Raw genomic sequence first — 27,014 nt, forward strand, 5'->3', positions numbered from 1 at the left:
AAACTCACAGAACATGAAGTGGGCTTTAACAGCTCCATACAGTGAAATGGCATTTGCCAAGGGATTTCTTGCCAGCTTATCCACTGGCCTTTTCTTGGCTGCTTCTCCTGGGGCTGTGTGTGGTTTGCTGCAGCACAGAGCAGCGTGGTCTTCCCTGGGCTTTTGCTGTCTTATGCTGACACACAGCACATCACATCACCACGGAGCTGCCCTGAGGACAGGTGGGAAGGCAATCAGCAGGTCATTCTGCCATCCCTGAGCCCCCTGCTCAGCCAGCAAGGGGCAAGATTGGCTCTCGACCTGTGCGTCTAACCACGAGGGTCTAGCAGGAAGTCTGCTATGCAATGTGCCCAGGAACCCAGACTCATCTCAGAGGACAATGATCCCTGTGCTCAGGTGTTGGTTATGCTTCACTATGTGCTGCTGCAGCCAAAAGATCTGTCCAGCAAGGACACATGGCACACTGCAAAAAGTTATCTGATTGCTGCTGAAATCTTCTGTGTTTTCCACCTCCACCATCTTCTCAAGTTGATTTGGGTTGGCAAAAGAAGGACCCTGTGAGAGCCAGATGATAAATAACCAGGGCAACACCAGCTTACAGGAACTAGCCCTTAAGTTTACACAGCAAGAGAAAGGGACAAAAAGAAAAAAAAAAAAAAAAGGAAGAAAAAGAAAAGGTGATCTTAAAGCAGGTCTAGGATGTAACCTCCTCCCAAATTCCATCTGAAGCCTGCTACCATCATTTGTCACCATTCCCTGCTGTGACAGGACATGGGGCAGATGAGAAGAACCAATATTGATCAAGCTCTCTGACCAAATTATATCTGTTGTGTGCAAACTGCAGTGAGTGAGTTTGGCAAGAGGAGTTTATTGCCAGTACTCATGCACTCAGAGGAGTGAGGGAAAGGAATTCGCTACAAAAATGCTGCCCATGCTGTTATGACTGACCATGCAGGAGCCAGAAACAGATGTGGATGTTTCAGAGTAGCAGCTTAGGCAGATGTACCCCACAGGCCCAGACTCTGCATGTCAGCTTGTCCATCTTCAAAGGGAACCCAGTGCTGGGCAGCTTAAAGAAATTTGCTACAAGAGGCTAAAGCGCCTCGGGATGTGATCACAAGAGATGCAATTCCTTCAGGCAAGATCAGTCACTGATAGAACAGTTTCTCAAATAAAACTGAGAAGAGATGATAAAAGGCAATGGAGCTGACTGTGTAACTAAGTTTAAAAAGCAGACATATCCATATGCATAAACACTTAGATATATTCTCCTTGTAGTTCTGTCTGTGAAGTGCAGTGTGACAGAGAACCACCAGTTTTGAAGAACTGTGGGACATCACCGATGTGTTCTGCAGCTCTAAGGTATTTTAAACTTTGTTGGAATAAATCCAGTGGCAAATGGGAAACCTGTATTACCTCTAGCAGGATGTCCATGTGAGAAATGGCTACAAACTTATCAATGCAATAGAAGGCATCATCTGCAAAACTCACTGTGTTTGGACTGGATTTATTTCACACAACAAATCAAGACAGTTAATAATGAAGATGCAATTTCAGGGAGGAAAACCTGATTCTTGCACCATCCGTTTAAACAGGAGATATAGAACACATCTGTACTGTTAGAACAGTAGATGTTAGAACAGTGTAGTGAGATTTCCCTCAATACAAAAAGTTAATGAAGACAAAAATGAAAAAAAAAATTGGAAATAGTTTATTTGCTGCATGAGGAAACTTCTTGAAAATTACATATAAAGAAACTTGTTATGCTGTAGTATATAATTTCCAATATTCCACAAAGATAATTGTAATAAATATACAAACCAAACCAAAGTAGAAGACTAAATCCATCAGGCAACCTACAGAATGGTTCATCAAGTTTTATACTTGCAGCATTAGCATGCTTAAAATTTTGTTCTTTTTGAAGTGATGCAGCAAAATTTTTTCACATTTCTTTGGAGCATTTTCAAAGCTAACTATAAAATACTGTTCAAAATTAGATGGCATTAGTTAAACCACTCAAGAAAAGTAACACCAAGGTCTAACTGATGCAAAGTTGGTGTTTTTCTTTTTGTTTTTAAAATCCATTTAGCTTTGCCAGAGTTAGGAATTATCTGATATAAGTGCACTATGAATTCAGTCAGCCTGAGGCACTGCTGACTCCTGTCATATTATGACTCTATATAAACTTCATAGATTATATAGCTCTGAAAGATTTCTCTATTAATAGAGACATATCCCCATAGAATAAAAAAAAACCACAATACCATATTGAAGCCACAAGCTTGTTAAAATGGTTGTACCCTCAAGTGCAGTGTGTGCTTAAAACATTTTTCCATAGTTTCATTCTATTCCACATCAGGCATTTTCATTTGACTTTAAATGTAGAAGTGCTGATAAAGGCTTTATTGATGCCCATAGCCTCTAGAAACAACATACAGAATTTTTTGACACCTCCTGCTGTTATCTACCTATAATCTCTAAATTTTTTTGGAACAGCAGGCTGAATTTTACACTTAACTGCTCTGGACCACACTGACAGACAGGTCTATTATTCCATACAAATTTCTTACAAACTGAAAACACTTCACTATGCTTCACTATTACTGAGTACTTGGGGGTATAAAAAGAAACTCTCTAAGACACAATTACTAAAAATATTTGTTAATAAGCTTAATGCAAATATTATGTAGAAAAAATGGTTTTGTTACAAAAAAATTCATTAGAGGGCCAGTAAAAATATACTGCAGAGAAGATCTTTACAAAAGTGAGGTTAGGAAGTATGAGGCATTGACATTCACTGTAAACATCCTGTGTTCACTAAAATCCCTTGTCTAAAAGTATATGACCTGGTTTTGTTCCTGAGCTTCATGGCCAATGCTTGCATAGACAGCTAAACCTATCATAAAGGGCTGTTTATAGAGACAGTTCTGTCTGTATGTAACTTCAATAAACTAATGCTTTTACCTTTTGAAATAGTTTCATTCCACTACCAGGTAGTTAAGGAAACTATGATGGGTTTTGTGTACTCAGTGCATTGGGTGAATTGGGGCAGCTACGTTTTAGTGTGTTAATCTTAAATAACATTGCACCAGGAAGTGTAGCTGTTCGACATTCTGGCTCAGCATAAATATCTACTCCTGCTCGCTGCTGCAAGGTTCACTTCTGCTCTGCCAAAGACTCACGTGGCAAAATGTCAGCAATCTGAGTGCTGCAGCATCAAACACACCCAGTAACGAGATGCAGCTTAAAATCAGTACAGAAGACCTCACAGAGAATTCCACCTTTACCCAGGCAACACCAGTGCTTTCCCCCAGGTTAACCTGCTGCTGTTGGAGGAAGCTGGAATAGTATTCACAGGGTAAACATGACGTGGAGTGGCCTATGTAAAAAGTCTGAAGAGCATACTTGCATTTTGGGTATAAAAAGCAGACGTGTGTTTAGCTACTGCACATGGAAATGCACATGGAAGTGGTACAGACAGACAAATATATCCCCCTCACAAATAGCACAGTAACACAAAAGCAGCAAATTGCCAATTTGAAATCTTACGTTAAGGCAAATCTAGATAAAAGAACCATAACAGGGTTAATAAAAATAGGGAGTTTTCCTTGGCTTTTTTGTTTACTTTTTCTGTGATTGGCTTTTACACATTGATAAAATTTGTTTAAGCACTTTCTGGACATCTTCATCCATTTGACCCTAGACAAAGGGAGAGAGAAAAAAAGATGATTGAATGAATGCAGCTCCAGTCTTTAAGAACACTGACAAACTATTTTTCAGGTATATTAATTAGATCAATTTCCCAAGTGGAAGCAGTGTTAAAATTGTTCTTGAACTGTCATACCTTACAGGAGGGATGTTTTCTAAGTGAAAACATGCAAAATTCTTACTAAATCTGCAGAAGAAACATCTTCACTTAATACACTAGCACTGAGTGACTGACAGCATGCAACCGTACCTGCACAGCATAGAGAAGGTGCATCCTGTAAACTGAGACAATTTCCTGGTGTTGTTTCTTTGTTTCCTAAAAAACAGATAAGCAGAAAGGCACAGAGCATTCAGAACTATTGAACTCAGAACTCCCCAAGTAGATTTTGACTGGGGAGAATTCAAACTATAGTCTTATGTAATGCATTGAAAACCAGTTCAGACAGTTTTGTGTCACCAGGCACTCTTAATTTGCTTGGAAGCATGTCCAGGAAAATGCTGTAGTTCTACCTACCCCAGTAAAAGAGCTGGTGATATCATCAGTTTTAACAAGCACTGAGCTGCAACGGTGTGGAATGAGAACATACTCTATTTCCAAGCTTATTAGCAACCAGAATTGAGGAAAGACAACAGTACTCTGACAAATCAGCTCTAAAACTCAGCTCTTCCCTGAAAGCAGTGGCCTTGATGCCTTAGGATTTCAGCTTTCATATTTTTCAAATCCTGTACTGCTTTAGGGTATAGCTCTAAAACTCCATAGCCTGTCAGTTACTGTTCTCCCATTTTATTCAGACAAAACAATTCCCTCTCTAGGCTGGTAGCTCAAGGACACCTTACTGCCCCAGGCTTTGAAAAGTATAAACAGAAGTGAACTGGGGGGAGAGGAAAACTGGGGGTAAATTACTTCATTACCTGAAGCTGTAACTGGAGCATTAATCCCTGATATATTAGAATTGTCTGAAAAACTTGTGACCGTCTTCCATCTTGCATATAGCCCCTTTGGGGAGGCTTTGTCCACCCTTAATGTAACTGAAGGCCCTTCATTAAATATATCTGCTTTTATTCTCTTAATTCTGTCTGGCCTCTGTTTTTAGGTGAGGCTGAAAAAGGCATCAATCCCTCTGTTAGAGCAGATGCCTTCCCAGGTGAAAGGAGGTGCTCACAAAGATCTTACCCTACAGGACCGTGACTTAAGGAATGCCATCCAATCCTTTTCAATGATCACAGACTGCCACCTTTCCAAAGATACATGAAGCTGTTAGGAAAGCTAACCTACAAGAAGGAAAGAGTGTTTCGGTCCTGTTTTAAATCTTACCTGCTTTCCCAATGTGCTGTATACCTTTGCCCTTCTACACTAATTTGCTGATCCTAATTAGTGGGAGATGAAGGGTCCTTTCAGACACGAAGGACTGGAATAAAAAAGTCTGGGCCTTCACACTGATAGGATGCTCTGCCTACTATTTCTCTCATGTGCAAGGGAGTTCTTCTGGCATACTGGGCCCTCTTTTTTTCAGCTAGGAAAGGTAGCACACCACTTAGCATGTCAGTCTGGGAATTCTTTCAGAGGTTCTCCAGAGCCCTCAACAAAGGCCTCTAGTGGACAATACCTTCTTTTCATCCTCAACAGTGGATAAAGTGCTCCTCTGTACAAGCAAATTCTAGGAAATATCAATTATGACTCAACCCAGCTTAGAAGACTGGACCTTTCAAGCACAAACAACAAAATGGAAAAAAAAAATGTGTAAGGCATTCAGAATTTCAGAGAATAAACTATGCTCCCTATACAAAGATGCATTTGCTTGACTTGAAATGTCATACTTTCTTCCAAAAAGCTTAAAATCCCAAAACAACTTCAGCTGATGAATGTTCTTGAGAATCTTCTGCAAACTGATCATATATTTCCACAAATTAAGGTCTGAGCAGCAGGTTTGGTCACTCCATTTTAGTACAAAAAATCTGTTTCTCAACTGGTCTGAGAAAAATATGTGGAAAACCAGCTTTCTTTAGTTATGCTCTTTCTAAAGTGCTAATTATGACTTGCAAATTCCTACAAGTTTCAGAGAAACAGAAATTACAGATTTTTTGGATGAAGATTCCATGTACGCACTGACTGTAGCCTATTTTAAATAAGGCAGAGTGAAGAACAGTACATGTTTCTTTGGAGAACTGGGACTAATGTTTGGTTTACAAACTGTCACACTTACAGTCAGTTGGTTTTGCAACTGCTTCACTTGTTGCTGTAACACCTCCAGCTGCTGGCTTTGTCTTTTCGGGGCACTGGTTGAGTAGGAGAGCTGAGAAAGGCTGTTCAACGCTTCTTTTAATTTGCTAATTTCCTTGGACATTTCATTGATCTATGGAGGCAAAATGTAGGTTTTGATTAAAAGATGCTATGCATACTGTATTCTTATGTGCCTTATCTTTGAGTTATTTGTGACTTAAATCTAAGAAGTGGGGAAAACCAAATTGTAAAAAACCTCTATGGACAAAGAGAGATGTCATGTAAGCAAAGGGTTACAATGCTCCTCTATTCCCCATCCTAGTCCAGTCTATTCAAGCTGCACTCCTTTTTCTGAACATTGGCAATATTTAATAAGAAGGGCTGCATTTACCACCTTTAAGAATTCTGCTGCTGAACCAAACACAGGCCAGCTATTCACAGCTACCAAAATGCATAGCTCTGTATAAAGGAATTTGTAGTGACGGATATGGTAGCTGCAGAGGAAATTTAGTCAAATCATGCTATGGTTGAGATGATGTAGTGAATTTTAGCCACCAGTGAATTTTTGCGCCTTCCTGATACTTTGTTTTCTTGTCTCCTCTGGAATATCTTCCTGCTGTAAATATCACTTCTTTGACTTCAGCTGCCTGAATAGTGTGAACCCAACCTAAGCAGAACTTGAAGGAGGTAAATGGAAAGATTTTGTCTATCTCTACAGGGGAGGGAAACCAACTGCAAAGAAAAAAAAATAAAGAAAACTCCTTTGCCTTCGATACCTGGATTTTCAGAGGGGGAAATGGACTCAGAAGGTACTTGAACCAACACTGTTAGGGCACTCATGCACCAGTAAACACGCCTTGCACTCTGAACTCACACTACCCCTCCACTGTACTGAGTCACTGACCTTTCTGTCTTTATCTTCTTCTAGTTTTGATGAGTTTTTCATTTCGGTAAGAGCTTCTTGAACTTGGTGGTACTTGTGCTGAAGATCTGTCACCTCCCGCTCCTTTGCTTCAAGCAGAGTATGCATACTTTCTTTTGCTTCTTTCAAGTGCAAAATTTCATTTCTCAGTTTCATGGCATCTAAGGATATATTTTCCTTCTCTCGGATTACATCCTTCAGTTTGGATGACAAAGCACTAACTTCACCTTCTAGTGAGGACTGGAGCTTTTCATATGTGGCCTTGGGTACCATGGCTTCATTAATTGCAGCTTTTTCTTCCAGTAACTCCTTTTCCAAGTTTCTTAAATCACTTTCCTTGTTGCTAAGTAGTCGTTTGAGCTCATTTATTTCTTCCTCCATCTCCTTTATGGTATTTCTGAGTGCATTGATTACCTGACGGTGTTCAGTAATTGGCAAAGAGTTTTGCTTCTGAATGTCTAACAGTTGCTTGAGTTCCTCTGATTCATCTAATACTTTTGTGTACTGAGATTTCATTTCTGATAACTCATTTTCTGCTTTGTATCTCAAAGAATTTGTTACCTCCATCAGTTTCTCATGTTCATCTCTAGGAATGTAGTCTGAAGCTGTATCATCTAGAATTTTTTTCTTCCTGTAGTCTTCAAGCTCTGTTTGTGCTTCCTTGTACAACTGAGACAATTCACTAAGTTGCCTGTTGAGCTCATCTATGGTTCTGTGCATCACATCTTTCCTTTCTCCAGCTTCAGCACCAGATTCCAACTGCATCTGATTTGTCAGCTTGTCCTGTAGCCTTTTAATTTCCTCTTGCCCTTCCTTGTACCTCTCAATTAGCAATGCTTTCTCTTGATTAATGTTCTCAATAACTGAACAATATGAATTCTTCATTTCCTCACACTCTTCCACAGATAATTTGCCTGCTATCTTCTGCTCTCTGTCTTCAAACTTTTTCTGTAGCTCTCTCACTTTTTCTTTTTGTCTTTCACTTTCCTCCAATGCTTTCTTCAATTCTTGCTTAAGTGCTTCAACTTCTCCATATGTAACCTTCAACATACTTAGATCAGAACTGGTTTCTTCACTTTCAGAGGAAACAAGACCTGGCTTCTTTTGCCTTTGTACACTCAAAATCTCTTTCACAGCTTCCTCATGCCTGTTTTGAGTTTCTTCAAATTTCAAATTAAGATCAGAACCATTTTCTGAAATGTCTGGGCTATTTAAATGATCTGTTTCTGATACTCTAGACTGGACTTGAGTTTCCACATGCTTTCTTTTGGCTTCAGAATTCTCTAATTTTCTCTGCACATCCTTTAAGTCTTCCTGGAGGTACTTTACTTTTACTTCTCTGGGGCTTGTCAACTTTTCTTGGATTTGAGTGGCATTTAATGTAGGCTTCAGCTCCTGCACAAAGAACTCATTTTGTCTCTCTGTTGTTTTCTCAAGCTGTGTTTGGGATGAATAAGATTCTATAGTTGAATCCCCTTCTTTAGGTGTTCTTTCCTGTCCAAAAAAACACACCAAAAATTGCACAATAAAACCAAGTACATGATTCTAATTTTTTTAGAACAGAGTAAGCAAGGAAGTATTGCCACACCCTATAGAGACAGATGATGAAAGAGCCATCGAAGAAAGTTTTGGATAAGTTCAAAATTCAGCTGCTCCCATTTAGTCATCTACAGTGAGAGAAGGCAGTAAGTGCCAAGCTCCTCTGAAAGTCTGGGCTGAGCTCCATAAACTAATAATCAAAGCTATGCAAATTAAAATTCTTCTAGCACAACTGTTAACAACATATTTTAGAATGCAGTTATCATAATAAACAAAGTTATTCAGTAATTTATGGAAAAGTGAGAAGATCAAAACACTGATTTAATCCTTTGGGGCAGAGTGTTTCCATGATCTTACCCACAAGCTCATTAAAAGATCTCCACAGTACAACTCTTTAAAACAGTAAGCAGCTCTTTGTTCTGCCTAGCAGATTAAGAGAGCACCAGAACAGCACAAAAATATGCCACCTGTAATTTGTCCTGCAGCTCCTTATTGTGCAATGTCAGAGAAGCAATTTTTGCTTGCATCAGCAGAAGTAGATCTTGTTGGTCAGCTTCAGAACTCACATCCAATAAACTATCAGCACCTTCAGAGGGAAAAAAAAAAGATTCAAAAGGGTTCAAAAAGCAGAAATGCTATTTAGTTAGTTATTCCAACATTTAAACAGCTTGTTCTCATGACCACTAAATGCAATGAGCAAGCAAACTGTTCCTACAAACTCCCCAAGAGTGTGCTAGGTTAATGCAATAGAAGCAGGATGTTTTGGTGGGGAGCTGCTTGTGGAATTACAAAATGTCACTCAATACTTAGTGTGTCTCATGTTCTAAGTAGAAAGGTACAGAGGTTTTCAGCATTTCATGCCACCTAAAACACCTGATGAGATAAGGATTATTTGTATACCTGTTGTGCTGTCACTCAGTCTGTCTTTATTATCCCTGTGAAAGGAGCTGAATTCTTCCTGCTAAGACATCAAAAGAAAACATTTTCACAGAAAGCAGATGTAAAGCTGGACAGATCAGCAAAAACAACTATAGACAGTATAGATTCTGCTGGATAAAGCCTGTCCAAGTGGATGTCTTTTATTTCTGAGGTCTTGTTTAATTGTAGCATGTGTCCAGTATTTCAAAGTGTGCTACAGCCATTCAAGTTCCATTGCCCAATTCCCCTTAAATACTAATGAAACACAGGCATCTTGTAAATAGTTTGGAAGACTACAAACCCTGTGATAAGTAATAGCAACACACTGACATGTGCTTAAAGAAATCTTCAGCAACACAAGGTAAAGATCAGACAGAACACACTCAACCCTTTCACTCACATCTTTTGGTAAAATGGTGTCTTTTAGCACTGCCCAATTCCATGCACTTTGCTGACATTAGAAATTGAATTATTAGAACATTAATACTTTCATAACCATGCTTCTAAACACTAACTCACCTATGACTACTTATATGTTTTACACACATTAAAGTGATCTTTAGGCTTGTTTTATGAATTGCATTGAAATAGATTTGGATTCGTTTTTGTTCCTAAAATTCAGCTAATTAAGTCACAGGAGACTGCAGTCATCAAAATAGAACAGCAAGCAAAACAGATCCTGTACTTTCCCTCCCTAAGCTCATAAGAATGGAACACTGATACCTTGCACACTTGATCAGCAAAGAAAGCCTGCCCTTTTCCAGTCATGGGAGTTGAAGTTGATGAGTGTGGAGAGGACAAATCATTAACCTGTAAAAAATTTTATATAAATAGGTATGCATACAAACATGCACATACAGGTACCTCCCTAACATGTGCCCATATTTACATACATATGTGTATATCTATATATATATATACAAACACACAAATACACACACATATATATATGCATACACATGCATTAACAAGTACTTTTACCTGCACTAATGTAAGTCACAATTCTAGATTACTTTCAGAGAATAGACCTAATTATTTAGTGCCCTTCTGAATCATTATTACATAAGAAGTGTAGCTGTTACACAGGTTACATTCTGGTTTAAGACAAAACCTAACTATTAAATAGGCTTATATAGTATCAAAAAGCAGTTAAGTATTTTATTTTTATATGTTTATATGCCCATAATAATATATATCCATATATATGTATAACTAAAATATAAGGAACTCATCATTTACTTATTGCAATCGCCAAAAAGAACAACAACTTTAGTTGGAAGAAGCAATTGTACAGTAAAATTTGTACAGTTGTATCTTGGACCATGCTGTATTCTAAGCAGTTTTGCTTAGTTAATCTAAGCAATATGAGCTTTCATGGTGTCATCCTAATGTCAGGAAAAGTACTCATGGTAAGATAGGCATATAAAATAACAGTGACAGAAAAAATCCTGCCCACATAACTCTAATAATGTTCAAAATGCTTTATATCCCCTAAAAGCATCTCAAAATTTGTCTTTTCTTTACCTGAATAGGACTGATAGGAGGAGGTGGGGCTTTGCGTTTTTTTGGAGTTCCACTTCTTTCTGAACTTAATTTAGAGCCTTGATCATGCTGCAAGTTTCACCAGCCAGAAAAGGTAGGTTTGTTAGTTTGGTTAGTAAAGTATGAGCAAGTTGTTTTATAAAAAAAAATAAAAAATAAATCCCACATTAATATCAACTTTAGCAGCTCATGCAGTGCCTTTTTCCCCCTGGGTAAAGACCACATCTCTACTAACACAAAGATATTAAACATGCCTGACAATAAGAATCTGCTCCCTTGTAAACCATGCTTCAGTGGAAACAAACAAGATTTAGTGAAAAAGCAGAAGCTGACAACAGGTTTAGCACCAGTGACCCTAAAACACTTCCATTCAGCACAGCCCAGTCATGCCATTCTTTACAGCTAACATCTTTCCTCTCTACCAGCTTCTGCCTGAGCCCCCCAAAAAACCCACCTCTGCACTCAGAGAAGGAATGACCAATGCATTGCACCCTTGTCTACTTCCCAGCCACCAGCAGGTCTACAAGGTCTACTTGCACTCCAAGATAGGACACTGAATAAAAAATGTGAGAAACTAATTTAATCGACTAAATCTGCCGTGATTCTCACAGGAAGGGGTCTCCAGCAAAACCAGGGATAACCTTTAATTTTATGTTTTAGAAAGAGAGAATTTCTCTAGATCCTCTTTTCTGCAATTCAAAGAGCCAAGCTCCTGCATTACACGAGGAAAGCAGGAATCACCCCAGCACACACGCACATACACACACACCCTCCTTTCCTCCCCTCACCAAGGGTGCCTGCTGCTGTTACACAGAGAAGCCAAGTCTAAAAGTAGTGTTCCTGAAACACATTTCTTACCAAAGCAAGAAAAACCTTTTCCATTACATAGTAGTCATGGCAACCCATCTCACAATGACACTTACTAGTGCTTCCGTTACTTTTTTTTGTTATGTTACAAGTCTAGAGAGTCAGAGTATTTTCAAAACCAAAAGGACAAATACCTGCTTCGCTTTTGTTGGAGACTTTGCCTCTGTGGAGCAGAAAAGAAGTGGAATAAAGAGAAGTTATTAAAGGAGGAATTACTTTCCCTTCTTAACCCACCTCTCTGCTCTGCTTCCCAGACCATAGATAAATGGTTTGGTTTTTGAATTCCTGTCTGAAACCTGAAAAATACAATTTGCAAATTCCATTTCAATCACATTCTTTCTCTGCTACTGTCTGGTTTCATTTTGAGACAAAATCCGAAGAATCATGACAATTCTTATTCTGGTCTTGCACCATTCTTATGCATTAAGTTTCCTACTGCAGAAATCCATTGTAGTTCGACCATAAAATGCTCTGCTTGCTTTAGTTCCTTCTCCAACCCCTCTACTGAGGGGTTCTATGTATAAAAGAGAATCCATTCCAAATTGCATGCAGAATTTCACTATGCTGCTAAATCAACTTTGTTTTTCTCCAATACACCTCTTTTTGGCCTGCTCAGGGTTTTAGCCCATGCTAAATATTACCATCTACAGCAAAGAGTTTTGGGAAGTCTCAGCCAGGTAATCTTGAAAATGGCTTTTGCAACATATCAGGCTACACTTTTAAGTAAATTTGCTCAGTGCTAAATCAAGAAGTGACAAAGTGCAGGTCAGCCTCTCACATACCCACATCCTGAGATATCTTTGACGACAGGAGATTCTGGATCCCTGGATTCTCAGAGAGCTTGGCATAATGCAGAGCATTCTGTCCAAAGACATCTACTAAACTGATATCTGCACCTCTCCCAAGGAAAGCTTCCACCATGTTAAGGCTACTAGCTTCACAAGCCATCATCAAGGCAGTTCTGAACAAGAGAAAAAAAAAACCAAAAAAACAAAACACAAACGGCAAGTGTCAAGGCATTCTCTTTAGCAGCTCATTTTTTCAGGGAAAAAAAAAATATTATGACTGTTATTGTGCAATAAAGTCCAAAATTCCATCAGTATGTTTATTGTTATATAAATGTGACTTCTCTTTCTCCTTACAAACAAAGACTGGCCAGCTCTTGCTCCTCTTCCTCATATACTCCAGCTGCAAATAGAGGTCTGCAAACATTTCTAAATATGGCTTCCTGAGGCTGAGAGGAGAGTCACAGATAGAAATGGCACCAGGGTAAAGTCCGACAAACAAATCTCACTGCTATGCTCTGATTACAGTGGTGGTACAACATGAAAACCTTTATTTCATTCCTGCTCTCCTCCACATGCTGTGTTCGAGACAAAATAGACAGATTTCAATCAAAAAGACAATTAAATCTAAAAGATTTTCAGTGAGTCCAAGAGATGAGTTTGACCTCAAACCCTGTGCTACTGTCAGCCTAAAAAAAAGAAAAAAAGGAGTTCATAACAGCACAAACAATTCCCTTTCCAACAGAGGGCAGCTGCACAGAGACAGCTCCTGGAGTAAGCACAGCATACAGAAGGAATCTTTTCCTAACATGCATCTGCTTTCCTCAATTGTTTGAAGGGGTCATAAGAGACATAAAGAATAATTGCAAACACACAGAAAACCTCACCTTTCAAGCATGCTTTAATACTGCCTTCCTGCTCAGGCACAGTTCTCCTTTCTCAGCCTGAAAACATGTCTAATAGGTTGGCCAAGTTTACTGCCAAATACATTCCTCAGTGCAGATATAATGCTGAAAAGTTACTACAGTGATAATATTTGCTATTAAGACAACAGTTTCACTAATGAATTAAACATACTCCCTGTAATGGGTGAGTCACTCGGAAAAGTGATGCTGTTGCAGTACTGTGCTAAAAGTAGTGGTGAGTGACAGCTCGGATAACACCTCCAGAGTCACAGGGATGGTTTTAGATTACCAAAATAATTCACTTAGTCTGGACATGATAGGAATCTGGAGATGCCATTTTCCAAGGTTATTCCTCCCTTCTCTGAGTGAGGTTTCTCCGGTTTCAGAAAATTCTTAACTACTTCTGTGAGCATGAGATGCAGGACTAGTCACTCCCCTCACCACCATTAAAGCAAGAAGTAAACCAGCACATTGCATGTTACAATGTTTTGTTGCTTCTACAGTACAGTACTATCTTTAAAAAAAATACAAAAATGGGAGTCCTGTCTGTGACAGAAACTCCTTCATCCAATTAAGCAGAAAGTCTTAACACTGTCTGCTGATTAAACACTAGGAGAGTGAGGGGAAGGCAGAGGCCCCAGAGTGTGCAGCACCTCAGGTTCAAAGCACCAGTGAGGCCATGAAAACTGAGAGAAAACAAAGGGGTTTTCTTCAGACAACTGGAAATAAAGAGTACTCTAATGAACTTTGGACTGATAAAAAGCAAGTTAGGGCCCAGTCTTATATTCACAGGTGCTGCCAGAGAACAGAATCAGCATTGTGTCACACAGAATAATCAAAATTGCTATGAAGTGTAAGTGCCAAGTCTTGTCACTATCCTACTTTACCTCCACAATTTAATCGGCTATCTACAAAACAGTCCATAATTTTCTAAGACTCTTGATCTTTGTCAGTATTATCAGAACAAGTGCATTTATCATCAGAACATCTGCATGTATCATCAGAACAAGGATGTTGCTTTTTAAGAAGTTGTCTGATACATGCACTATCTCTTAATGCAGAAAAATCTCTAATTGGCACCTTCTGAAAAAACAGCATCTCCACTATAGTGATTAACTGCATTTTTTTCTTGCTGCTGTGGCTGCATTATGGCAGAAAATGCAACCCTCACAGATTTTGCTCACAAGTAGCAGTTTTAAGGATTTAAGTTGGAGGTATTACTCATTCCAAGAACAGAGCAGCATTTAAAACTGGGATATTTAGAAAGTGATGTGTGGGTGAGTGCTATCAATCATACTTGTACAGGAATCATTTAAATGCTCTGGTATCCCTAGGAAAATCTTACAGGCAGATTAGTTTTACAGCCACACAGTTTCTGCTTCATCTTTTACTTCAATCAGAATTCTGTAAGCCTTCTCAGCAATCAGGGTATGCTGTCTAGTACAGAAAGCATTATTTCACCTAACAGCAACTATTTTGGGAAGGATTTGAAAAGGAATGTTCATTTGACAGTCAGCTTTGGTGAAGAATCAACATGTTAATGTGCTGTACCTTCCATTTTTATCTCTCGTGTTGATGTCTGCTCCATGATCGAGAAGGTATTTGCAGACTTCTGTGTGACCATTTTGTACTGCAAGCAGCAGAGGTATGTTCCCATCCTAGAAATGCATATAAAGAAACTATGAACAGTATTCCATCCACTTACAAAAACACACTGAGATTTAAAGTCAGCTACAAATTTTACCTTTACATAGCAAAAATGAGGTGCTACTAGCACATTTTTCCTGGGTACCATAAACATAGCTGAGTATAATTTCTTTCTTATCTGTTGAGGATAATGCAAAAGACAGGGAGCAGGAACTTGCTTTTTCACTCCCTTTGCTGTTTGCTCAATGTTAAAGCACAATTATTTTGAAACGACAAAATATCTCTCTGTAGCTCCACAAAAAAAAACGGTAATTTTAACTAAGTATTAGGCAAAAATACAACATTTCATGAAGTCATGGAATAACACAGTTGGAAGACACCTTTAGAGGTATCTGGGGATTCTCCCACTTATTTCTCAATCCAGAGCTAGGCAAACTTCAAGTTTCAGCACATAGCTCAGAGACTTGTCCAGTCATGTTTTAAGCATCTCCAAAGGTAAAGACACAGCTCTAGGTACCAGTTCCAGTGTTTGACCACCTTCAAGGTGAGGTTATTGTTTTACTAGTAGCTAACAGGAATTTCCCAGTTAGGTCTACTACCCAAATTCCGACCATTCCTTGTCACTTTGTCATGCACCTCTGAGGCTGGTCTCTCTCTTTCCTATACCTGGGCATGATGTAGCTCAGGACATTTTTAAGATACTCCTACAACCTTAAGACTGAATGAACCTTTTATGCCTTTAAAATGCATCTGCTGAAATCTTAGATCACATGTCAGTGATATATTTGTTTTTGCTAGAAAGATCAGATTTAGACCAAAGCCAAAACCAAATAAGTTTGAGTATCTTTATTATTTCCTGCCTGGCCTGTGCTTTACAGATCCCTTCCTTTTGTCATTAGGTTTTCTATCAGGCATCACTCCCAAAACCAGATCTGGCTGGTTGTAGACATTTCACAGTAGTGTCTCTGAGCCTTTGGAATATGTGAGGTATATTTGCTCCCCTCAGGCATATCATGCTCTGATTGGGCTTTGTGAGCATTTTGCAGCCCTTGGCCACATACTGGGCCTTTTCCAAAGCCTTCTGGGGACAATGGAAACAATTTTAATTATGTTTTGAATGTGTAAAAATTGATTCTAGCTATCTGTGCCAAAGTCTCAACCATCAGCAAATCCTGCCACTACAGTATGAGATTGTGAAGTGCTTCCACACCTCTGCAATGGTAAGCTGCAAAAGAAATTTCCTCCAGCAGAGAAACCCTGAAGGTGTGAGCACAGCATTGCTTTGAACTGCATCTGAGATGGAGCGTGGTAAGGCCTGGAATAAGAGTGATGAAAGCTCTGAAGTATCTGCAGGACATAGAGGAGAGGAGGTACGTACCAAATCTTTGATGTTAATGGGACATTTGTGCTCACACAGGAGTTGAACTGCCTGAAGACACCCACATGCAGCTAAAACAAAATAAAATTAAATTAAAAAAAACCAAGACAATTGTGAAAGTCCATTCAACCCCAATTTCAACATTTGTGCAGTATTACAGTGGGGCACAGAAAGAAATTCTAGGCTGATAAGCTAGGAATATCAAGCACAACAAAACAGTATAAACTTCTATCAAAGAAGTTACCTGCATAATGTAAAGCTGTTTTCCCAGAATTGTCAGCGCTGTCAGCTGGGCACTTACTCTGCACAATTCAACAAGGAAAAGAAAGAAAAGCAATTAGAGAAAGACAAAGTAAAAAAAAACACATATGTTTTATATAGACAGAGTGCCTAACATCTTTGCAAAAAGATTTACATGCTACTTTAGAGAAGAACACTGAAGGAAGGTACAGCTTCTCTCTCTACCAATCTGGCATTTCCTGTCTTCACACCAACTTATATTGAAGCCATAGGAAATCCTTATGGTTAAGAGAACTATGCCTAAAAAATGCTATAGTTTCAGAATAATTTAAGTCAGTTAAAAAAAAAATCTCATAAATAAATCAGTAGATAAAAGCTCTCCCTTGCTTCAGATTTATTTTTTTTCTTTTTAACATTAGCGTAAAAGCTAAAGTAAACACGTCCTAAGGCAATTTGTCCTGCATTTCACAGAACCATGCCAAAGTTTGGATTAGAAGAAACCTTAAAGATCATCTTGTTCCAATTCCCTGCCATAGGCAGGGACATGTTCCACTAGATCAGGCTGCTCAATGCCCCATCCAGCGTGGCCTTGAACACTGCCAGGGATGGGGCACCCATAACTTCTCTGGTCAACTTGTGCCAGTGCCTCACAGTAAAGAATTTCTTCCTAATGCTGAATCTAAACCTACCCTCCTGCAGTCTGAGCCACTGCCACTTGTCCTATTATGACATACCCATGTAAAAACTCTCTCTTTGGTTTTCTTGTGTGGCCCCTTTAGATACTGAAAAGCAGCTCTAAGGTCTCCTGGGACCCTTCCTCACAGCAGATGTACTCCATCCCTTTGATGCCTTAAGTTTTAGCTTTCATATTATCCAGAACCTGTACTGCATTAGCTCATAAGCCTGAATTGCACATAAAGTGTTAGCAAGTTCTCTTCACAGTTTAGTTAGACAAAACAATCCTTTTCCAAGGATTTCCAAGGTATCCAAGGACACCTTTGCAGCTTCAGGCCCAAAAAGTACAAAGAACAGCAAATTGTGGAGAGCAATCTGGGAGGATGGGACTTCATAACCTGAAGCTTAATGGGACAACTAACCCTGATATGTAAATGGACCAAAACTTATAAAAGTGAAAACTCATGACCCATTGTCCATCTTGGGTGCAGCCTCTGCCAGGCCCTTGTACTGTCCAGTGGATACCCTTTGAAGGCCTTTCTAATGAATACCTACTTTATTCCTTTAACACTGTCCAGCCTCTGTTCTAGGTAGCCTCTCAAGGCATCACTCTGATCACCTTCATTGCCCTGCTCTGGGCTGACTCCAGCAGGTCCCTGTCCCTCCTGTGCTGGGAGCTCAGAGCTGGATGCAGTGCTCCAGGTGGGTCTCAGCAGAGCAGAGCAGAGGGGCAGAATCCCCTCCCTGCCCTGCTGCCCACGGGGCTCTGGATGCAGCCCAGGACACGTTTGGCTCTCTGGACTGACCCAGGTGCAGCACCAGCACTTGGCCTTGTTAAAGTTCATGAGGTTCCCATGGGATGTCAAATGCAATAAGGGTTCATTAGCATTTTTAAAAATAAGCAACAACAATTCAGTTATACCTTGTGGTATTACAATGATCAGATGCTACTGATCAATCTAGACTTCAAAGCAATAAATAGTAATGAAAAAATTATTCAAATTCTTATCAAGGCTCATTTTGGTACAGAAGACTTTTGTTTTAGTTACAGCAAAGAAAGAGTATTATAGAAACCTAGGTTCATTTTGGTTGGAAATAGCCATCATGATCATCAAGTCCAGTATTAACCCAGTACTGGCAAGTTAATCACTGAGACATGTCTCACATCTACACATCTCTTAAATACCTCCAGGTGAAGAAATTTTCCTCTTTTCCAACTTAAAGCTCCCTGGGTGCAACCTGAGGCCATTTTTACATTGTGATATGGTCTACCCTAAGCCTCCTTTTCTCCAGGCTAAATGCCACCAGCTCCCTCAGCTGCTCCTCAAAGGACTGGCTCTCTAAACCCTTCACAAGTTTCAAAGCTTTTCGTTGGACAGTTGGTTGCTTTTGTTTCTAGAAAACAAACACTGTAACTTTTGACTTTTACATGCAGCACTGTCTCCAACACACTTGTGATTATCTAGGAAAACAGGATCACACAGACCGTTGCATCCTGTAACAGAAATGTCATGATTCTGCCTGTGTAAAATAATTATTCAGCCTGTTTTAGCTCAACACCAGTCAGACATTCCTTGCAGACACACTTTTGTCCACAGAAAATAATCCTAAGAGCATGAATTACTGGAGGATATCACCAACAGGTCTGCACTTAGGAATGTATCTATAAACCTGCATTTTGGGATAAAAGCAGAAAAACATCAACAAAAGCAGCTCCTTGGTGTTAGGCACGGCTGGTTCTGAGCTGCCTGCGATGCCAGCAGTGACGGCCTGATGGCGACGTGGGTCGGGGCTGAGGATAACCCTGGGCAGACCGCCTGCAAGGGGTGTGGAGGTGGGGATCAGTGAAACTGGACCCTGGGCTGTCAGAGACACTGACAGAGGTCAGTCACCGGACAGCTGGAGAGCCCTGAGGCAACCAGGGAAAAACAATCTGGAGGCTGGGATACAGGATCCATTCTCTTTCTGCACCATCATGTTCCAGCGGGGCTGTTAATCATTATTTCATCTGCACTCTCAGTCTGTATTCATTATTTTATCTGAGATCTGATAACTTCAAACTCAGAAAAATCTGTTCTGTTTCTCTGATCACCACCATGAAAACTTACCTGGATTTCTGAAATGGAGTTGAGATGGACAAAATCTTTGCTTACTAACACTCATCTTCAACACAATGAGACTTTTTTGTTGATCTTCACTTTCGTTTTTCTTATTTTCTCTCCCCATTCTTTCAACTCCCTTTCTAACCTCTCACTGTCCTTTACCTCATTTCATTGAAGATTCTATTATTTCCATATTATTTTTGGATCTAAACTACTTTGTTTTTGTCTCTTTTTTACTTTAAACTTGAAAACGTTTCTATGGTGAACAGACAGAAAGCATTCCAGTGGAACATTATCAGAATTCCCCCAGAAGTGAAAAAGCTTTTCCCCTGTAACTCTTAATCCACCTAATTCCAAGTCGTCCAACCACACAGACAAAACACAGGAAGTTAAACTGAAGCTACAACCTACTTGAAACCCAACCAAACTATGTCAGAGCAGCTGGACATGAAAACTGTATTTGCAGACCACTCAGGGAAGATACACTGTTTTCTATCATCCACTCATAGTGCCTACAAGGTCCTTAAAGTCTTTATGTTTAAACTCTTGATGCACCTCTCTTGATGTCAAGGACATAGAACAGTATAGGCATGTGGTGCAGATTATTAGCATAAAATGAGTCTAAGGACAGCAAATGAAAATTTCAAAAATCAAAATTAATTTGATTTTTCTTTTACCTGAAGTAGCTTCTTAACACAATCAGGGTGGCTGTTCTTTGCTGCAAGATGTAAAGCACTGTGCCCTAAAAGAATAACAGCAAAGCAAATTAATTATTCAATCATGGCAAAGCACAGGAATAAAATCTTCCATGTCAAAGGAAAAATCTTGAATTATCTGTCTTGTTCCTATCATGACACATAAAAAGTAAGGGTAGAAAAAATCAAGTAAAACCTTCATGAAGTAGAATGTCTTTACTACCTGTTGTTCAGGCAAGTAACAGAATAATCTTAAAGTCTTAATTCAAACATTGTGTCAGACTACACTTAGGAAGAAGCAAGTCTAAAATTGTATGTTATGTCTTGTTTCTTAGAAAACAATTTTCCAGTATTACACAGCCTCCCTTGCACACAGATGTCTGTTGGTGTCATGATTTTTGCTATTTGGCAATGAAAACGTACCCAGCATCAAGAGCAAAACCTGCCAGATTCACCACCTACAAATATATTAAGTTGGTGTCACCCACGAAGTAGACTCAGAAGACTCAAACACAGGCCTGCTTTGGTTTGCACCTCACAGATTTCCTATTCCCTATCAAACACAGGCCTGCATTGGTTTACATTTCACTGAATTAATGATGATTTAATGATTATGGATTTATGATGAAACACTGAAGTCTCTCCTCCAGCTTCATCTTACAGAGCATCTGAAAGACTGATGACAAGACAGCAAAAGCAGAAATTATCCATGCAACTAAGAAAAGAAGGACCCAGGATTTAATACTCAATAAAGACAAAGAAATTTGTGACGGGAAACTCTCATTGCTAACGGTGTGGCTTCCATATAGAAGGATTTCACTAAAGAGTACTGGGCTGACACTCTCAGGTGGAAGTAGGCAGGCAATCTTTTACTACCCAAGTGACCAATAAATCATCAGGCAAGGTGAAGCATGAATTTGGAATTATAGTCTGCATCCGGTACATATATTCCCTTATCATTACATAAAATATGAATGCTTCTTCCACTATCACAGACACTTCTTTATATAGAGAGACAAATGATTCCCACAGATGACAGAGATTCCCTCAGGCTGCAGTAAATTTCAAAATGGAACCCATGAGCCCAGCAATTACAGATCATTACTGGAAAGATGGAATGCTGACAGGTCATCCAGGTGGCTCAGCTAGCCAGAGAAAAGGCTGGGCACAGATTCCAAAGATGTGCCAACTGAAATCTATTAAGAAGAATTTGCCAGTTTCAAATTCAGCTCCCATCATTCTCCTAGCAGAGCAGTAATTAAGCACAGGACTTTTGAGAACTGAGACATCATACTTAACAGCTCTCAGCTCTGTTTCGGCCTGTATCAGCTGTTTTCACTGTGTCATAATCCTGACGAAATGTTTTACTGCAACTCCTGTAAAGTTAATGGGATTAATAGCTTGGATAAACATGAAAGTAAAACTGAAGATCTTGATGCAACCTGTAATAGTAAGAAGAGGTGGGGGAGGATAATTTTTTTTTTTCTCTTTTTTTTTTCACTTAAAAATAACAATTTAAAAAAATCAAGAAAATATTTTATATCTGGAGCCCACTACAAATGCTGAAATTTATAGTATTAGGATAAAAGTTTTTAAGGACTTTAGATTCTGAATTCTCTGTGCAGGAAAGCAAATATGCCCAAACCTGCAAGTGTTACAACTGCTTTTCCTACAGGGTGTGTGGGGAAAAGCAAAGTTGTCCAATCTGTGTTTTCACTCTGCACATCAGTAACTACATAAGCAAATTGAGTGTATCATGCTACTTGTATAGAGAGACATACCTGCACCATCTTGGGCTGTCACATCTGTACCATGAGTCACCATGATCCTGAGGCACTCTGCATGCCCTTTCGTGGCTGCCAGGTGAAAACTGGAAGAGACCATTTGCATGTCTTTTATTATCATTAAAATATATTTTCTCTTTCATTCCCTAACTGCACACTGGAAAGTTCTTTCCTCCCAGGAATAATTCCTTTTGGAATCTTTCCATTTCCTTCCAGGAAGATAACAGCTCTGGAAGTGAGATGGCACATCAGAAAGACTTTGTAGTCATACTTCCATACTGCAGGTCAGATAATGTGCTCATTTTGGGACCCTCATTACGAGAAAGATGTTGATGTGCTGGAACATGTCCAGAGAAGGGTAACGAGGCTGGCAAAGGTTTGAGAACAAGTTCTATGAGGAGCAGCTGAAGGAGCTGGGGATGTTTATTCTGGAGAAAAGGAGGCTCACGAGGGACCTTATGACTCTCTACAGATGCCTGACAGGAGGGTGTAGCCAGCTGAGCGTTGGTCTCCTCTCCCAGGTAACTCAGGATAGGATGAGAGGAAATGGCCTCAAGCTGCACCAGGAGAGGTTAGATTGGGCATAAGGAAAAATTTCTTGACTGAAAGGGTTGTCAAGCACTGGAAAAAACTGCCCAGGGAGCTGGTGGTGTTACCATCCCTGGAAGCCTCTGGGACATATTTAAGAGATGGGCAGATGTGCCACTGGTGGGGGGACACTGTTTAGTGGTGGGCATGGGTTGCTGGGTTAACGGTTAGACTCAATGATATTAGAGGTCTTTTCCAACCTAAACAACCCCACAATTCTATGTTTTTACTGGGCTGCTGTCTCATCAGCTCATATCATATACTTTATGTACATCTAGTCCCACACGATTTCCAAACTTATGTCCCTAGTGATGTAATATACCCCCAAAGAATGCCTGGGCTTGGGGAATTAATAAAGAAAACAATAATAATAACTGACTTTGTTCTAGATATTTTAGTCAGAGTAGTCAGATTTAGTTAGATTTAGTCAGATTTTCCCCTTCCAGTGAACAAATTTAGTTCCTCTAAAACATGATTCTGCATTTCCTTAATTAAACTACCTCAAGTTGTACTTCTGCACTGTTCTTTATAAAGCTCATCTTTTCTTCGAGTATGGGTGGGGGAAAACACTTTACTGTGAGTATCACCTGGAGAAATCAAAGCTACTGAAAATTTGGGAGATTGTGTCAGAGATGTATTTTTTCCACTTGTGGTTTTTCTGATCACCCCAAGCACCTGCTTGTTTAAACTATGTGAAACTGCAGACATTACCAACTACACCACAGCAGGATGCACTTCCAAGCATCAACTACCGAAGATGTAATTACAGAGCAAACCAAAGAAATTATACTGAATTCAAGCCTTTTTACAGCTGAGATTTATGTCTGACATCCTCAGGCTGGGTACATCAAGATTCACAGAAGCAGTGCTACAGAGATGCTGCTGACTTCATTTTGCCCTGAAGCAAAAATGAAGGGAAAGCTTCTGAAAACAGAGAAGTTTATGTTCTCCTGATGCATAACATGACAATGTTGTCAAGTTTTAAGATATGGGCAGACATCCTGCTACCATGTGAGTCCTACCAACATCAGCCTGATGCACACAGAGAAGTTTTTCAGTGGGAGTAATGTAAAACAAATTTAAAGACAAAACACTTCGAATTGCTATTTCTTTGTGTGTGGAAAGTTAGAACCACCATCAAACATGCACCAAACTGAAAGAGCCAGTATTCCTGGGATGTTTTCTAATATCTTTTGAAGGAGGTAATAATTTTTAAATTATCCACCCCTGTGTAAAAGGGATTTTCCCCTGGAATGTAAAGGAAACATCATAAATCACAGAGCCACATCAACTACTACATTTAGGAGTTTATATTTTGAACAACTGCTTCCCTTAAGTGTTAAAGCTAACACTGAAAGCTCAGCCTGCTAACCAGGGAAACTTGGAACAACAAGCAGGAATGAAATGGGTATTTCAGACACAGAGTCTGCGACCTACAACACCATGTTTCTCTAAGCCATAGACTTCATGAAAACTCAGCAAAAAAAGAGATCAACAGACAATATCTGGAAAAGAGAGGATAATTAATCAAAGCAGGAGAAGTCCCGGAACAGATCTGTCTATCAATTGCAGCAAATACCTCACTTCCTAGAAGGAGTCCTTCCTTCTACACTGGCTGCTGCTGATTGCAAATGGCAGCGCTTAACTCTTGAACCTTTCTTTGCAAATACAAAATCATTCTGTGTGTTCGTCCTGTGAATTCTACTGCCATAAACAAACTGAAAAGTTAACATGTCCAAGCACTGCTGCTGTCTGTTCTCCAGTCATTTAAAATCAAAACTTCATGTACTTGGTGACCAATGCAAAGTTGTGTAAACATTCTTTGGAAGAAGTGGTTTCTCAGGCTCTGGGAAAATGACTGGGGGAGGGACACAAGAGGAGTCTGACAAATTCCAACACCTCTAATTTAGCCAGCACAACATACCAGCAAAATAACAAAACACGTTCTGATACATTTGTGTAAACACAAAATACAATCAAATTCACTTATATATTAGGAAGACTGTGAAGCACACACTTGGCTAACTTACATTTGACAATATAGTAACAATAAATACCTGAATAATAATAACTTGGCTAAATCTGGGGCACTGAGATTTTTATGGACAGACTTTGTAGTACTGTGCCAAATGCAACATGAACACACAAGTGCTAAAGAAGTTTTATTTAGGTAAAATCTGACTGCAAAAAAATATCAGAGAAAATTAAAAATAACTCTTTTCAGGCTATGCTCCTATGAACACATGAATCCCACCAACAAAAACAATTCCCATGGCAGTTCTCAACAAGTCATCAAACACAGAGATGTTTTATTTCACAAAGAACAGCTTGTGATGTGTCTCCTGTCTGCATCCTTGTTTTGGTACTATCTCTCACATAAACCTGTAGTGAGATATTTTTTTCTTAACAGTCTCAAAGCAATTGGAAGGGAATAGGGGATATGGCTACTTAACTGCTGATTTAGTACACAGAGTCCTGCTCTATAGAGAGAACAACTCCAGAATGGAATGAACCTATTACAATCATATTTAAGCTAAACTCTATTAGTGTTGGACAAACCCTCCCACTTAAGAAGCAATTCCGATTTTAAAGTTAATAGCCCCTGCTTTGGTTTGGGGGGTTTTTTTGTGTGGGTTTTTTTCATTTGTTTTTTTTTAAGGTGTTTTGCTTTTAGTTAAAAAACTCAAACAAACAAAACAGCCAACTCAAAACAAACAAAAAAACCTACCCAAACCCAAACACTTGAGTAATAAATACGGAGGAATCCTATATAGCAAGGCAGGCTCTTGAAACAAAGAAGACTGTAGACATTCATTTCAGAATAATTCCTAACAAGCTACATAATTTCCTAAAATATTTGAGGCAAAAACTGCAGTTTCCAAATACTGGAGTTCTCACCATCAGGATGCCTTAAGGAGCGATGCATTTTACTTACATCTCCTATGAATAAACTTTCCTTGATATGAAAGCAAACAACTTTTCCTCCCATTTCCTGGTTGTGCAACGACTTAGGTAAACAAAAACAAACATGTAAGGCTTCATTTGGACCAAGGGCCACACCGAGAGTTGGATTCTCATTCAGCTGAAAATCCCATTACAACATAGTTCATTTTCCCTTCACAATAGATAAGCCTGTTACTGCCACTTAGAGCCACATCTTGATAGCCCAGCCTGAACTGTTTTGAGATAGATTACTTTTATTGCTGTAAAACATTTCTGTTCTTCCTGAGGAGTGGGATGGTCTCTTTTTATTGTATCCAGACATTTCAGTGAGCAGAGGAGCAGCTACCTTTCCCAGTGGTTCAAGACCCACCTCCGCAGCAAATGGAAGATCAGTAGGCTGACACTGCTTTTTCCTACTGGGAATGAACACGTCTCATAATTACTCAATACTTAACAAGAAAAGGTGGAAAATTATATAACTTGTGAAGAATGCAAAGCCCAGTTGCAGTAAACAAACTTTTACAGTAAGAGCGAACTCACTTCATGATGTTCGGGTTCAACTGAAGAACAGCTACAAGGCTATCACCTCAAAATCTTGTCAAGACCTCAAACTTCTTGACCTGAAATGTTACTCAAATACACTGATAGAGGCTTTTTATGATGCTTGCTGCCTGAACAGGGGGCACAGCTGTGTATGACACCCCTGAACTACTCTGAAGCAGCAGATTTTTTTACAGATATAAGATGTCCACGGGTGAAGCACTTACATCTGTCCTAACAAGCCCATGCCTCACTCAGGGCAAATGACCTTTTCTACGTTTTGGTCACAATATTAAACCAGCAAGGGAATGAAGACTTTTTTAATCAGCATCTGACAGACAAAGCACAAGAGTTCAGATATGGCCAGTCTTTGCCAAAAGACCAAGAATGAGTGTTTTCAAAAATTATTTAGATGTCAGTCTAACTCAAGTGAAAAAGGACTGAAATTTTTACTACTCAGCTTGCATAAAACTTTTCTTTACAAATCATTACACCATAAGTAGAACAGAAATAATCCACATTTAGGGGTTAGACTTATAAAACTGTAGCTGATGGCAATTGCTAAGGTGGTATTAGCAGTAAGACACGGCTCTGCTATATTCAGGTTCTCTGCTTAACCATTTGCAGAGCTGCTTCCTGCAAATCCTCTTACTGAACGGTATTTTGACAGCTGGCTTAAAACAACTGGGTGGTCCATGTATCTAGGGGAAGTGCCACAAAAGGGAAGAGAAACATGATAAAATCAGAAAAAATAAATATCAAGTTTTAATTTAAGACAATAACCCTCTAAAAAAGAAATTATCATTAATGAAAGAAAAACGGTGGGGGAAAAAAGCAGAAGAATTACACCCAATGAGAGGGTTCAATCTCTGTTTGGCAAGGTCATGCTCCAGAGTTTTTTCTGGGCAGAATTAACATTCTCTGTAACACAGATTTTCTCCAAGGCCTGAAAGCATTTCAACACACTATTTACCAAAATCCAAAGCCAATAAGGAATTTGGCTGAATTATGGATG

At 39.3% G+C, this 27,014-nt stretch overlaps 1 protein-coding gene across 5 annotated transcripts in view; it reads right to left on the minus strand.

The window, feature by feature from the left end:
- Positions 1 to 1,690: 1,690 nt before the first annotated feature.
- Positions 1,691 to 27,014, minus strand: part of RAI14 (retinoic acid induced 14) — an 85,455-nt gene continuing 60,131 nt past the window's right edge. For 4 of the 5 annotated variants that reach the window (XM_059873595.1, XM_059873596.1, XM_059873597.1 and 1 more), the window contains exons 4-18: positions 21,926 to 22,014; positions 20,127 to 20,191; positions 16,677 to 16,734; positions 16,433 to 16,503; positions 14,959 to 15,065; positions 12,500 to 12,678; positions 11,852 to 11,880; positions 10,833 to 10,919; positions 10,032 to 10,118; positions 9,291 to 9,351; positions 8,858 to 8,976; positions 6,834 to 8,345; positions 5,913 to 6,062; positions 3,959 to 4,024; positions 1,691 to 3,699 (exon numbers count right to left, since the gene is read on the minus strand). In XM_059873595.1, the coding sequence (XP_059729578.1) occupies positions 3,622 to 3,699; positions 3,959 to 4,024; positions 5,913 to 6,062; positions 6,834 to 8,345; positions 8,858 to 8,976; positions 9,291 to 9,351; positions 10,032 to 10,118; positions 10,833 to 10,919; positions 11,852 to 11,880; positions 12,500 to 12,678; positions 14,959 to 15,065; positions 16,433 to 16,503; positions 16,677 to 16,734; positions 20,127 to 20,191; positions 21,926 to 22,014 (2,758 nt within the window). In that variant the 3' untranslated portion in view covers positions 1,691 to 3,621. The remainder of the gene's footprint in view (positions 3,700 to 3,958; positions 4,025 to 5,912; positions 6,063 to 6,833; positions 8,346 to 8,857; positions 8,977 to 9,290; positions 9,352 to 10,031; positions 10,119 to 10,832; positions 10,920 to 11,851; positions 11,881 to 12,499; positions 12,679 to 14,958; positions 15,066 to 16,432; positions 16,504 to 16,676; positions 16,735 to 20,126; positions 20,192 to 21,925; positions 22,015 to 27,014) is intronic. The other variant, XM_059873599.1, reaches the window with a different exon arrangement.

This window comes from Haemorhous mexicanus, chromosome Z, assembly GCF_027477595.1.
Source record: "Haemorhous mexicanus isolate bHaeMex1 chromosome Z, bHaeMex1.pri, whole genome shotgun sequence".
In the NCBI taxonomy this organism is placed as follows: domain Eukaryota; kingdom Metazoa; phylum Chordata; class Aves; order Passeriformes; family Fringillidae; genus Haemorhous; species Haemorhous mexicanus.